Source organism: Lepus europaeus, chromosome 6 (genome assembly GCF_033115175.1).
Source record: "Lepus europaeus isolate LE1 chromosome 6, mLepTim1.pri, whole genome shotgun sequence".
Classification (NCBI taxonomy): domain Eukaryota; kingdom Metazoa; phylum Chordata; class Mammalia; order Lagomorpha; family Leporidae; genus Lepus; species Lepus europaeus.
In genome coordinates this window covers 107277335-107291338 of record NC_084832.1, presented here as the reverse complement: position 1 = coordinate 107291338, position 14004 = coordinate 107277335, and the positions used below count along the sequence as shown (strand labels likewise).

General features: G+C 40.3%; 1 protein-coding gene across 1 annotated transcript in view; it reads left to right on the top strand.

The window, feature by feature from the left end:
- The window catches only part of PLBD1 (phospholipase B domain containing 1), an 87216-nt gene that overhangs the window by 45229 nt on the left and 27983 nt on the right, over positions 1-14004 (top strand). The window contains exon 3 of the mRNA XM_062194864.1: positions 13018-13101. Within this exon, the coding sequence (XP_062050848.1) occupies positions 13018-13101 (84 nt within the window). The remainder of the gene's footprint in view (positions 1-13017; positions 13102-14004) is intronic.

Below are 14004 nucleotides of genomic sequence, written 5' to 3'. Positions count from 1 at the left end.
TATTTTTATTAATTTGAGACTTGCTTTATGGCCTAGCATCTGGTCTAGCCAAGAGAAAGTTCCATGCACTGATGAGAAGAATGTGTATTGTGAAACTCTGGGGTGAAAAGTTCTGTAGATAGCAGTTAGGTCCATTTGGTCCATAATATCAATTTGCTCTGTTTCTTTTTTTCTTTTAGATTTACTTATTTACTTGAAAGTCAGAGTTACACAGGAAGAGAAGGAGAGGCAAAGAGAGAGATAGGAGAGAGGTCTTCCATCCACTGATTTACTCTCCAACCAGCTGCAATGGCCGGAGCTGTGCCAATCCGGAGCCAGGAGCCCTCTCAGGATCCCCCACACGGGTGCAGGGTCCCAAGGACTTGGACCATCCTCCATTACTGTTGTATTAGGGTCTATTTCTTCCTTTAGATCCATTAACATTTCTTTTAAACAGCCAAGCACCATGTAATTGGGGGCATTTATGTTAATTATAGTCACATCTTTCTGTTAAATTGATCCCTTAATCATTACATAGTGCCCTTCATCTCTTAACAGTTTTTATGTTAAAATCTATTTTGTCTGGTGTTAGGATGGAAACACCTGCCCTTTTCTGCTTTACTTCAGCATGAAATACCTTTTACCATCATTTCACTTTCAGTCTGCATGTATCTTTGTTGGTGAGATAGGTTTCATTTAGGCAGCAAATAGATGGGTCTTGTTTATTAATCCATTCAGTCAGTTTATCTTTTACTGGAAAGTTCAGGCTATTTACATTCAAGATTTATAAGTAATGACTTGGCCTGCCATTTTCCATAATCATTCCTATTATTTACTTTAGATTTCCTTTGTACTTTTACTGGGGGATTTCCTGCCTTCACATCTTTCATAGTGATGGCTGTCTTTCTGTGTATCAGGGTGTAGCATTTCCTTAAGCATCATTTTTAAGGCTGGATGAGTGGTGACAAACTCTTTGAATTTCTGTTCATTATGGAAGATCTTTATTTAGCCTTCATTCACAAATGAAAACCAAACAAGTTATGGTATTCTGAGTTGACAAGTTTTTTTTCTCTTAAGACTTGGACTATGTCTTACCATTCTCTTTCCTGTAGGATTTATGATAAGAAGTCAGCTGTGAATCTAACTGGAGATTCTCTGAAAGTAATCTGGCATTTCTTTCATGCACATTTTAGAATCTTTTTGTAAGGTTTTACTGTGGAGAGTTTGATTACAATGTGTCATGGTTAAGATCTTTTCTGCTCATGTTTCTGAAGAGTTCTATGTGCTTCCTGTACTTAGATGTCCCTTTATTTCTCTGAATTGGGTAATTTTTTGATAATTATTTCAGTAAGTAGGTTTTCTAGTCCATTCTCTTTCCAGACCTTCAGGAATTCCCAAGACCAGTATTTTGGGTCATTTGATAGTATCTCATAAATCTCCAACACCGTTTTAAGTTTTGTGATTTTTTTTTTTTCTGGAGGGCAGGTCTGATTTGAAAGATTTCCAAAGATTGGTCTATTAACTCGAATATTCTTTGTTCTGCCTCATCCATTCTGTTGTTAGGCTTTCCATCACATTTTTTATTTGATCTATTGAGATCTTCATTTCTAATATTTCATTTTGATATCTTTAAAATATTAGTTTCCTTGGAAAAATTTTCATGTCATGTATGATTTTCTTTAGTTTGTGGATTTGCTTCTGATATGCTTTTGAGTAATCCTATGATTGATTTTTTGACTTCTGTTTTCAGCATATCCTCAATCTCTTATCTTCACATTCTGATAATGAAATGTTGTGTTCCTTTTGAGGGAGTCGTCATGGTGTCTTCCTTATTGTTTCTTGTATTTCTGCATTTATTTTTAGGCATTTGTGAAGTTACTTGTTGGTCTTTTCCTCTGATAGCTTTTATCTTTGTTTTGTTTTTGTTTTTCCCAGATAAACGTTTTATTTAATAAATACAAACTTCTCACACTTGGTAAGTACAAACTTGAGGAATATACTAATTCTTCCCACCCTCCCACCCCCAATCCCACCATTCTTCTACTCCCTCTCACATTCCCAGTCCCATTTTCTGCTAAGATCCATTTTTCAATTCACTTTATACACAGAAGACCAAGTCTATACTAAGTAAAGATTTCAATAATTTGCACAAGAAAAAAAAATAAACTGTTCCTCAACAGTTGCCATAGGCTGTTCAAAGTCATTGCATCTCAGAGTTAATTTCACTTTAACTTTTATTTAATAAATATGAATGTCCAAAGTACAGCTTTTGGATTACAGTGGCTTTTCTCCCTCATAACTTCCCTCCCACCCACAACCCTCCTATCTCCTGCTCCCTCTCCAATCCAATTCACATCAAGATTCATTTTCAATTATCTTTATATACAGAAGATCAATTTAGTATATATTAAGTAAAGATTTCAACAGTTTTCACTCGCACAGAAACACAAAGTGTAAAGTACTGTTTGAGTACTAGTTATACCATTGATTCACATAGTACAACACATTAAGGACAGAGATCCCACATGGGGAGAAAGTGCACAGTGACTCCTGTTGTTGATTTAACAATTGACATTCTTGTTTATGGCATCAGTAATCACCCGAGGCTCTTGTCATGAGTTGCCAAGGCTATGGAAGCCTTTTGAGTTCACAAACTCCGATCTTATTCAGACAAGGTCGTAGTCAAAGTGGAAGTTCTCTCCTCCTTTCAGAAAAAGGTACCTCCTTCCTTGATGGCCTGTTCTTTCCACTGGGATCTCATTCACAGAGCTTTCATTTAGGGTTTTTTTTTTTCCCTCACAGTGTCTTGGCTTTCCATGCCTGAAATACACTCATGGGCTCTTCAGCCAGATCCAAATGCTTTAAGGGCTGATTCTGAGGCCAGAGTGCTATTTAGGACATCTGCCATTCTATGAGTCTGCTGAGTATCCCACTTCCCATGTTGGATTGTTCTCTCCCTTTGATTCTATCAGTTAGTATTAGCAGACACTGGTCTTGTTTATGTGATCCCTTTGACTCTTAGTCCTATCATTATGATAAATTATGAACTAAAACTGATCACTTTGACTAGTGAGATAGCATTGGTACATGCCACCTTAATGGGATTGAATTGGAGTCCCCAGGCACGTATCTAACTCTACCATTTGGGGCAAGTCCAATTGAGCATGTGCCAAACTGTACATCTCCTCCCTCTCTTATTCCCACTCTTATATTTAACAGGGATCACTTTTCAGTTAAATTTAAACACCTAAGAATAATTGTGTGTTAATTGCAGAGTTCAACCAATAGTACTAGAACAAAACAAAAAAAAATACTAAATGGGATAAAGTATTAAGTTGTTCCTTGACAGTCAGGACAAGGGCTGATCAAGTCACTGTTTCTTATAGTGTCCATTTCACTTCAACAGGTTTCCTTTTTGGTGCTCGGTTGTCACCGATCAGGGAGAACATATGATATTTGTCCCTTTGGGGCTGGCTTAATTCACTCAGCATGATATTTTCCAAATTCTTCCATTTTGTTGCAAATGACTGGACTTCATTTTTTTTTTACTGCTGTATAGTATTCTATAGCATACATATCCCATAATTTCTTTATCCAGTCTTCTGTTGATAGGCATTTAGATTGATTCCACATCTTAACTATTGTGAATTGAGCTGCAATAAACATTGAGGTGCAGACAGCTCTTTTATTTGCCAATTTAATTTCCTTTTGGTAAACTCCAAGGAATGGGATGGCTGGGTTGTATGGTAGGATTATATTCAGGTTTCTAAGGAATCTCCAAACTGACTTCCATAGTGGCTTTACCAGTTTGCATTCCCACCAACAGTGGGTTAGTGTCCCCTTTCCCCCACATCCTTGCCAGCATCTGTTGTTGGTCGATTTCTGTATGTGACCCATTCTAACTGGGGTGAGGTGAAAGTTCATTGTGGTTTTTGATTTGCATTTCCCTGATTGCTAGTGATCCTGAACATTTTTTCATGTGCCTGTTGGCCATTTGGATTTCCTCTGTTGAAAAATGTCTATTGAGGTCCTTGGCCCATCTCTTAAGTGGGTTGTTTGTTTTGTTGTTGTAGAGTTTCTTGATCTATTTGTAGATTCTAGTTATTAACCCTTTATCAGTTGCATAGTTTGCAAATATTATTTCCCATTTTGTTGTTTGCCTCTTCACTTTCCTGACTGTTTCTTTTGCAGTACAGAAACTTCTCAATTAGATGTAATCCCAATTGTTAATTTTGGCTTTGACTGCCTGTGCCTCTGGGGTCTTTTCCAAGAAGTCTTTGCCTGTGCCTATATCTTGCAAGGTTTCTCCAATCTTCTCTAATAATTTGATGGTGTTGGGTCATAGATTTAGGTCTTTAATCCATGTTGAGTGGATTTTTGTGTAAGGTGTAAGGTAGGGGTCTTGCTTCGTGATTCTGCATGTGGAAATCCAGTTTCTCCAGCACCGTTTATTGAATAGACTGTCCTTGTTCCAGGAATTGGTTTTTGATCCATGATCAAATATAAGTTGGCTGTAGATGTTTGGGTTGATTTCTGGTGTTTCTGTTCTGTTCCATTGGTCTATCCATCTGTTTCTGTACAAAGTACCATGCTGTTTTGATTACAACTGCCCTGTAGTATGTCCTGAAATCTGGTATTGTGATACCTCTGGCTTTGTTTTTGTTGTACAAGATTGCTTTAGCTATTCGAGGTCTCCTGTGTCTCATTATAAATTTCAGCATCATGTTTTCCAGATCTGAGAAGAATGTCTTTGGTATTTTGATTGGTATTGCATTAAATCTATAAATTGCTTTTGGGAGAATGGACATTTTGGTGATATTGATTCTTCCAATCCATGAGCATGGAAGATTTTTCCATTTTTTGGTATCCTCTTCTATTTCTTTCTTTAAGATTTTTTAATTCTCATCGTAGAGATCTTTAACGTCCTTGGTTAAGTTTATTCCAAGGTATTTGATTGTTTTTGTAGCTATTGTGAATGGGATTGATCTTAGAAGTTCTTTCTCAGCCATGGCATTGCCTGTGTATACAACGGCTATTGATTTTTGTGCATTGATTTTATATCCTGCTACTTTGCCAAACTCTTCGATGAGTTCCAATAGTCTCTTAGAGTTCTTTGGATCCCCTAAATAAAGAATCATATCATCTGCAAAAAGGGATAGTTTGAGTTCTTCCTTCCCAATTTGTATCCCTTTAATTTCTTTTTCTTGCCTAATAGCTCTGGCTAAAACTTCCAGAACTATATTGAATAGCAGTGGTGAGAGTGGGCATCCCTATCTGGTACTCAGTGGAAATGCTTCCAACTTTCCCCCATTCAATAGGATGCTTTGATTGTATTGAGGAATGTTCCTTCTATACCCAAAGCTTAATTCACTCAGCATGATGTTTTCCAGATTCCCCCATTTTGTTGCAAATGACCGGACTTCATTTTTTTTTTTTTACTGCTGTATAGTATTCTATAGAGTATATATCCCATAATTTATTTATCTGGTCTACTGTTGATGGGCATTTAGATTGATTCCACATCTTAACTATTGTGAATTGAGCTGCAATAAACATTGAGGTGCAGACAATTCTTTTATTTGCCAGTTTAATTTCCTTTTGGTAAACTCCAAGGAGTGGGATGGCTGGGTTGTATGGTAGGGTTATATTCAGGTTTCTGTTGTATAAGATTGCTTTAGCTATTCAAGGTCTCCTGTGCCTCCATATGAATTTCAGCATCATTTTTTCTAGATTGAGAAGAATGCTGTTGGTATTTTGATTGGAATAGCATTGAATCTGTAAATTACTTTTGGAAGAATGGACATTTTGATGATACTGATTCTTCTAATCCATGAACATGGAAGATTTTTTCTTTTTTTATATCTTCTTCTTTCTTTAATGTTTTGTAATTATCATCATAGAGCTCTTTGACATCCTTAGTTAAATTTATTTCAACGTATTTGTTTTTCTAGCTATTGTGAATGGGATTGATCTTAGAAGTTCTTTTCAGCCATGGCATTGTCTATGTTTACAGAGGCTGTTGATTTTTGTGTATTGACTTTATATCCTGCTACTTTACCAAAGTCTTCTGTGAGTTCCAGTAGTCTCCTAGTGGGGTCTTTTGGATCTCCTATATATAGAATCATGTCATCTGCAAATAGGGATAGTTTGATTTCCTCCTTCCCAATTTGAATCACTTTAATTTCTTTTTCGTGCCTAATGCTCTGACTAAAACTTGCAGGACCATATTTAATAGCAATGGTGAGAGTGGGCATCCTTGTCTGGTTCCGGATCCATCTCTCAGATGTTCTCTTTCTCTCTCCATTTCAAATATTAATGGTATTAATAATAATCAACCATGACTATCAGCTTTTATATCAGTGGGATGTCAGATTCTCAAGTTGTACCTCTTAGGGAGCCATCCCAAAGAGTTAAACACACAAAGGAAGAAGCTCCAGTTTGGCTGAGGCTGCCCTGCCACACTGCAGGACATGGAAATATGGACCTCATCCCGATTATCTCTGATAGACTTGGAATGACAACAGGACTCAATTAAACCTCATAAGCACATTATCTGCTGGGGACAAAGCAGTGTATTGGTATCTGGGATTCATAAATAAAATGAAGACTCTGCCCTGAAGGGGAGAGAAGGAGCTCTGGTCCAGCAGAAACGAACTCATGAAGTGTTTTGTTAGGGGCTGGCATTGTAACACAGCAAGTTAAGCCATCACCTGCAACATCCACATCCCATTGAGCACCAAGTCCCAGTGCTCTGCTTCTTATCCAGCTCCTTGACAATGTGCCTGGGAAGACAATGGAAGGAAGATGGCCCAAGTTCTTGGGCCTCTGCCACTCACATCGAGACCTGGGTGGGGCTCTGGGCTTCAGTTTGTTTGGGGTATGAATTAATAAATGAAAGATCTCTTTCTCTCTTGTAACTCTTTTTAAGATTTTATTGAGAGGTAGAGTTATAGATAGAGGGAGAGACAGAAAGGTCTTCCTTCTACTGGTTCACTCTCCAAATGACTGCAATGGCCAGAGCTGGGCTGATCCAAAGCCAGGAGTTTCTTCTGGGTCTCCCATGTGGGTGCAGGGCCCAAGCATTTGGGCCACCTTCCACTGCTTTCCCAGGCTACAACAGAGTTGGAATGGAAGAGGAGCTGCCGGGACATGAACCTTCGCCCATATGGGATGCTGGCACCACAAGCAGAGACTTAACCTAATACTCCTCAGCACCGGCCCCATAACTCTGCTTTTTAAATAAGTATTTTTTAAAAAGTAAGAGATGGCAGGTTAGGGAATTACTTACTGGGCTAGGCTAAGAATAAATAATTTTGGCTGGCGCCGTGGCTTAACAGGCTAATCCTCCACCTTGCGGCATCAGCACACCGGGTTCTAGTCCCGGTTGGGGCGCCGGATTCTGTCCCGGTTGCCCCTCTTCCAGGCCAGCTCTCTGCTATGACCCGGGAGGGCAGTGGAGGATGGCCCAAGTCCTTGGGCCCTGCACCCGCATGGGACACCAGGAGAAGCACCTGGCTCCTGGCTTCGGATCAGCGAGATGTGCCGGCCGCAGCGGCCATTGGAGGGTGAACCAATGGCAAAAGGAAGACCTTTGTCTCTGTCTCTCTCTCTCACTATCCACTCTGCCTGTCAAAAAGAAAAAATAAATTTTTAAAAGTGTAGGAAGTGTACTCTCGGGAGAATTAAAGAGGAATGCCGTGATCCTCTGTGGAAGGAGTGGACACGTAGTATGAACAGACACAACACACGTCTGCAGCAGCCAAGAGATGGAATAGACAGCAGCTTAGAGACAGAGATGAGACAAGACTGCAGCAGCCCATGGTGTTATAGGTGGAAGGAGGTATGGATTGAGTCCAGACTGGACCCCTTGGGGCTAGCAGTTAATAGTGGTTACCTGCGGATCCAATGGAAATAGAGGCGGCTTGTTTATCTCACCCAGTCCTCCCCACAATGGCATCTGCTGCCAGGCTGAGAAAGGGTGGGGGCCATTTTGGGCTTAGGAGGCAGCAGTGGAAAACTTTGAGCATACACACAGCAACTGGCTGAGACAGGATACCATCTTCTCGGCAATACTGGGGGCAGTGGCAGGGAGAGGGCAACCTTTGGCCAGTGGCCCTCACATATGCATGTGATCCAGAGATTCTAATGGAGGGGAAAATCTGCAGTCCCCACTGACTTTGAGCCTGTTTGGGCGGATGGACAGGTGGCTGGACACCAACAAGGACTGTGATGTGCCTTCAGCTTCCCCACAGACGCTCAAGCCGTCTAGGTAGACGTGGATCAGAAAACATCTGCCTCTCTGTTGACTGGACAGTCTGGAAGGGCAGAGTTGTCCTGTCCAAGTCTCATCCCACACCCATCTCCTGACCACTCCTGTCTACAAAGACAGCGAGCAGCGCCCCTCTGGAACTCAGTCCCCCCCCCCCCCACAGGGCCTGGGGGCACAGGGGAGGGCAGAGGCTGGCAAGCTCTTTCCACCAGAGGTCCCATAGCAAGTACGTGCGGCCAGGACACTGAGGAGTGTGGTCAGCCTAGTGGTGAAGGTGCCAACCGAGGCACCCATGTCCCACATCAGAGCACATGAGTTTCACTCCGGGCTCCACTCCCGACTCCAGCTCCCTGCTAATGCAGACCGTGGGAGGCAGCAGTGCTAGCTCAAGAACTGGGTTCCTGCTACCCACTGGGAAACCTGGACTGAGTTCTTGGCTCCCAATGTTGGCCGCAGTCCAGCCCTGGCCACTGTGGGCATCTGGGGAATGAACCAATGGACAGAACTGCATTCTCTCTCTGCCTCTCAAATTACTACCAAAAATGTACGGAAGCAGCCACAGTCACAAATGAATGAGTGTGGCTGTGTGCCAATAAAGCTACACTTATAAAACAAACACAAAAAAAAAAATTAGCAGAGAAGCCATCTGGTTCTGGGCTTTTCTTTGTTATGAAGGTCTTTATTAGTGATTTAATTTCCATCTTGGTTATGAGTTTATTTACTGTGGACCATAGAGGTGTTCTATTCGGTTTACAAACCCTGGAATCCCAGGCTGCCATCTCTGTGTCACCCTGCAGTCTTGGAGTAGGCAACTCATATGGGGAGTATTTCTCTGAGAACAAATCTAATCACCAATGGGGCCAGTGCTGTGGCTCACTTGGTTAATCCTCCGCCTGTGGCACCAGCATCCCATATGGGCGCCAGGTTCTAGTCCCAGTTGCTCCTCTTCCAGTCCAGCTCTCTGCTGTGGCCCAGGAAGGCAGTGGAGGATGGCCCAAGTGCTTGGGCCCTGCACCCGTGTGGGAGACAGGAAGAAGCACCTGGCTCCTGGCTTAGGATCAGGGTAGCTCCGGCCCTAGTGGCCATTTGGGGGGTGAACCAACGGAAGGAAGACCTTTCTCTCTGTCTCTCCCTCTCACTGTCTGTAATTCTACCTGTCAAGTAAGTAAATAAATAAATCTTTAAAAAATTTAATCATCAAATTCATCGTGGTTTTTTGTATTTCACTCACCTTAAGCATGAGGCCTGGGCAGAAGGTCCTTTCCTTGTCACCTGCATACCTGTATAGCTTTATTGCTAATTTTTTAAAAAAATATTTATTTGAAAAAATAATAAAATCTTAAGAAGTAACAGGAGGGAAAAAAGATGCTGATTACAAAGGGACATCAGCTAGACAGCATACTTACAACCAGGCAGCACAGCCAGGAGATAGCTAGGTAATATCTTAAAAGCACTGAGGCAGGGCTGGCGCTGTGGTGTAGCAGGTAGAGCTGCCGCCTGCAGTGCCAGCATCCCAATGGACAGCGGTTTGAGACCTGGCTGCTCCACTTCCGATCCAGCTCTCTGCTACGGCCAGAAAAGCAGTAGAGGATGGCCCAAGTGCTTGGGTCCCTGCATCCATATGGAAGACCCAGAGGAGGCTCCTGGCTTCAGCACAGCTCCAGCCATTGTGGCCAATTGGGTAGTGAACCAGCGGATGGAGGACCTCTCTCTCTATCTCCTTCTCTCCTTCTCTTGCTCTCTCTCCTTCTTTCTCTGCATAACTTTTTCAAACAAATCTTTAAAAACACTGAGGGAAAATATCTAACTAGAATTTTATAAACATTTAAATTATCCCAGAGTAAAGGTAAATTAAGGATCTGTTCAGATTTATTAGAAGAAGTTACCACCTAAAGACTTCCATTAAGGTATATAGTTTAGCAAGAATAATAAGAGGGGAAGAGTAGGATATAAAGAGCAGTAGTTAATACAGAAGACAAAGAAATTATCAAATTTATGATAAAGTTAGAAAAATAAATTTAAAAAGAAAATTATTAAATTAAACAGGTAATACTTGGGGCCAACATTGTGATGCAGGAAGTTAAGCCAGTTTGAATGCCAACTGCTCTGTTTCCAATCCACCCTCCTGCTAATGACTTGGGAAGGCTGTGGAAGATGGTCCAAGTATTTGAGCCCCTGCCACTCATATGGGAGATCAGGCTAGAGTTGTAGGCTCCTGGCTTCAGCCTTGCCTAGCCCTGGCTGTTTCAACCATTTGGGGATTAGAACAGCAGTTGAAAGATCTTCCTATGTGTCTGTCACTCTGCCTTTAAAATAGAATTTTTGTTTTAAAAAATACTAGGAAACAAAAACTCAGTCTTGGAACAATGGCATGGGAGATGTTAATGAGTAGTTAAAGCTAGTGAAAATATGCTTCATGTTTGGAGAAATATAAAATTCATTTAGACTTTGTATTTTTATATACACCCTTAGAAGAACAGAAATACATTCTATAGTCTAAATCAACAGATGTAAAAGGGATGACCAAAAGTATTATATAAACAAAGGAAACATAAGAGGGAACAAAGGAAGAATGGTAAGTGGAAAAGAATATAGAAATAAATCCAAGAATAATAAAAATCACAATAACTATAAATGGATTATTTTCCTTAATTAGAAAATATTCACTATACAGCATGAGACTTTTTTAAAATTAAATTTTAAAATCAAGAATACCAAACAAACATTCATTCCATAAAGGATGAGAATTAAATGGAGAAACTTTAAAGCCCGTTAAATTGTTGGAAATTAGAAAGTCTGATGAGAACAAGTATTGGTGGGATTATGAAGGGAAGGGGAAGTCTAACATGAACTGAATAGGAATGTAAATTAGCACACTCACTGTAGAGAACAATCTGGCAGTATCTAGTAAATTTGTAGATATGAGGTGATTTCAAAGAGTTGGTGGAAAAATAGAATCAAAAGATAAGTTTATTTCGGTGTAAAACATTTTGAAACCCATGTATTATTATGAAAAAACTAGGTATCTTCTATGAACCTTTTAAGACATGTCATATAGAATCTTTCCTCTGTGTGTGTGTGTGTGTGTGTATGAGAGAGAGAGAGAGAGAGAATGTATACACATGTGTCCTGGAATAACATGCATCTGTATAAAAATAAATGGATATATGAAGTTCCATAATATAAATAAATGCATGAATTGTTATATGAATATAGTTATACTATGGAATATAATAAGCAATTGAAAATAATAAATTTAAGGATCAGGTGATAACACAGATATCTTTTTAAAATATTTTAAGGGAAATAAGCAAGTTAGTGATGGATCAGTATAATATTATTTATATTTTGTTCTGGGAGCCAGCATTGTGGCATAGCAATAAAGAGCTTACCTGTGATATCAGCATCCCATATGGGCACCAGTTCATGTCCAGGCTGATCCACTTCTAATCCAGCTCCTTGCTAATGTGCTTGGGAAAAGCAGTGGAAGATGGCCCAAGTGTTTGAGTTGCTGCTACCCATGTGGGAGACCCAGATGGAGTTCCTGACTTGTGGCTTCGGCCTTGCCCAGCTCCAGTCATTGTGGCAATCTGGAGGGTGAACCAGTGGATGGAAGATCTTTCTGTCTCTCTCTCTCTCTCTCTCTCTCTCTCTGTCTCTAACTCTGACTTTAAAAAATATATAAATCTCAAAAATATATATTTTGTTTCTGAAACATTAAATAATACTGCACATTATTTATGTTTATATAGTTATTTGTATTAAAACATGCATGAAAATAATAGATTGATCCAAGATAATTACTTTTGAGGAAAAGGGAGAGTGATTAATGCAGAAGGGTTTTCACTCAAATGCTTTATTTTTTAAAATATATGTGGAAAATATGGACAAATAATCTGAGTAGCAGATACTTGGATATTGTGTTCAAATTTTTTTTTTTTAGATTTATTTATTTATTTTAAAGCTCAGAGTTACAGAGAGACAGAGGCACAGAGATCTTCCAACCATTGGTTCACTCCTCAAATGGCCACAGCAGCCAGAGGCCTATTCCAGGACTTCCACATGGGTGCAAGGGCGCAAGCACTTGAGCCATCTTCTACTGCTTTCCTAGGCACAGTAGCAGGGAGCTGGATCAGAAGTGAAGCAGCAGGGACTCGAACTGGCCACCTGTATGGGATGCCGGCACTGCAGGCAGTGGTTTCACCCACTACATCACAGCCCTGGCCCCTCAATGTTTTTCTGTACATTGGAAATATTTCTCAATTTTAAATCATGTATTTGATTTATTTTTAAAAAAAAATCTTAGAGGGACCAGTTTTGTGGCATAGCAGGTAAAGCTACCGCCTGTAATGCCAGCATCCCAGTGGGTGCCAGTTTGACCTGGCTGCTCCACTTCCTATCCAGCTCTCTGCTAATGGCCTAGGAAGTGCTTAAGCCCCTGAACACATGTAGAGGACCAGGAAGAAGCTCCTGGCTTTGGCCTGACCCAGCTCCAACCATTGTAGCCATTTGGGGAGTGAACCAGCGAATGGACTATCTATCTCTGTCTTTCCCCGCTCTCCATCTCTCTCTCTGTCTCTGTCTCTCTGTCTCTCTGTCTCTCTCTCTCTGTAACTCTGCCTTTCAAATAAATAAATCTTTAAAAAAGAATAGTAGAGAAAGCTTGCACTAGAGGACTTCCTGGTTAGCCAAAAGATTGAGTAATTGACTCAGATGGGGAAATCCAAGAAGCAAAACAGAGATGTAACTGTTTCCATCTGTCGTTTCAGGCACATGTATGATCACTTTACAAACCTCTACCCACAGCTGATCAAGAAAGAATCCATCATGGATAAAGTGCAGGATTTCATGGAGTATGTATGACAGCTTTCCCCTTTGAATTATTAAGCCTGCAGAGCCTGAATCTTTAATTTCATAACGGCAGTTTTCTTTTTTTCAAATGTCTTTTTCTGTCTTCTTAGTAGGATTCTAGAGTTGTTTTTGTAGTAAGGTATAGTATTTTTATTGATAATGGCCTGAAAACTGGTGTTTAATGTCAAATCCTTCAAAGGTCAGGTTTAGTTTCACATTATCAAATACTAACACAGTTACGAGAAGACACCACTGGGATGAAGCAGGCCAAGGGAAATCGCTGGGTGTCTTCCACAAGTGGGTGCCTCTGTGCCTCTTGCAGGTATCCCTTCTCTTGCCTCTTTAAGGTTTATTTTTTTTTTTTCATGGACCTGGTGACTAATAATAGCTGGAGTGTTAGGTAATCTCTTAAGTTGTAGTTCTTAACTCTCTCCATTTTAATACAAGTTTCTCAAGACTAACTTCAAAATTTTGTGCAATGACAGGAGATTAATTTAGAGACAGGAAGACTCTTGATTTGGGCCTCAAACACACACTCGCCACCCTCTTCAGGAAATGCCACAAGTCCTACAAAAAATCAGTTAAAAACTATTGGGTGAGATTCCACTAAGCCATGATATTGCACTCTTCTAAGATTTAGAGATATCCTGAGAGTTATTTCTAATTTCTTCAGGCTACAAAGTTACAGTGAATCATCTCACATAAAATGCAGAGTACTGAAAGAAGAGACTGGATGACAAGACTGTAAAAATAAGACTTTTTTGTTAAACATTCTGGACAGAGATGTTGAGGTTATAATAACGGTTGAAATAGAATGAACCATAAGCTATGAAAATGAGCTGCAAAAGGAATATAAACCACTTTGTCATTCGGAGTTATTTCCCCTATTGTTTAACTTGACCACT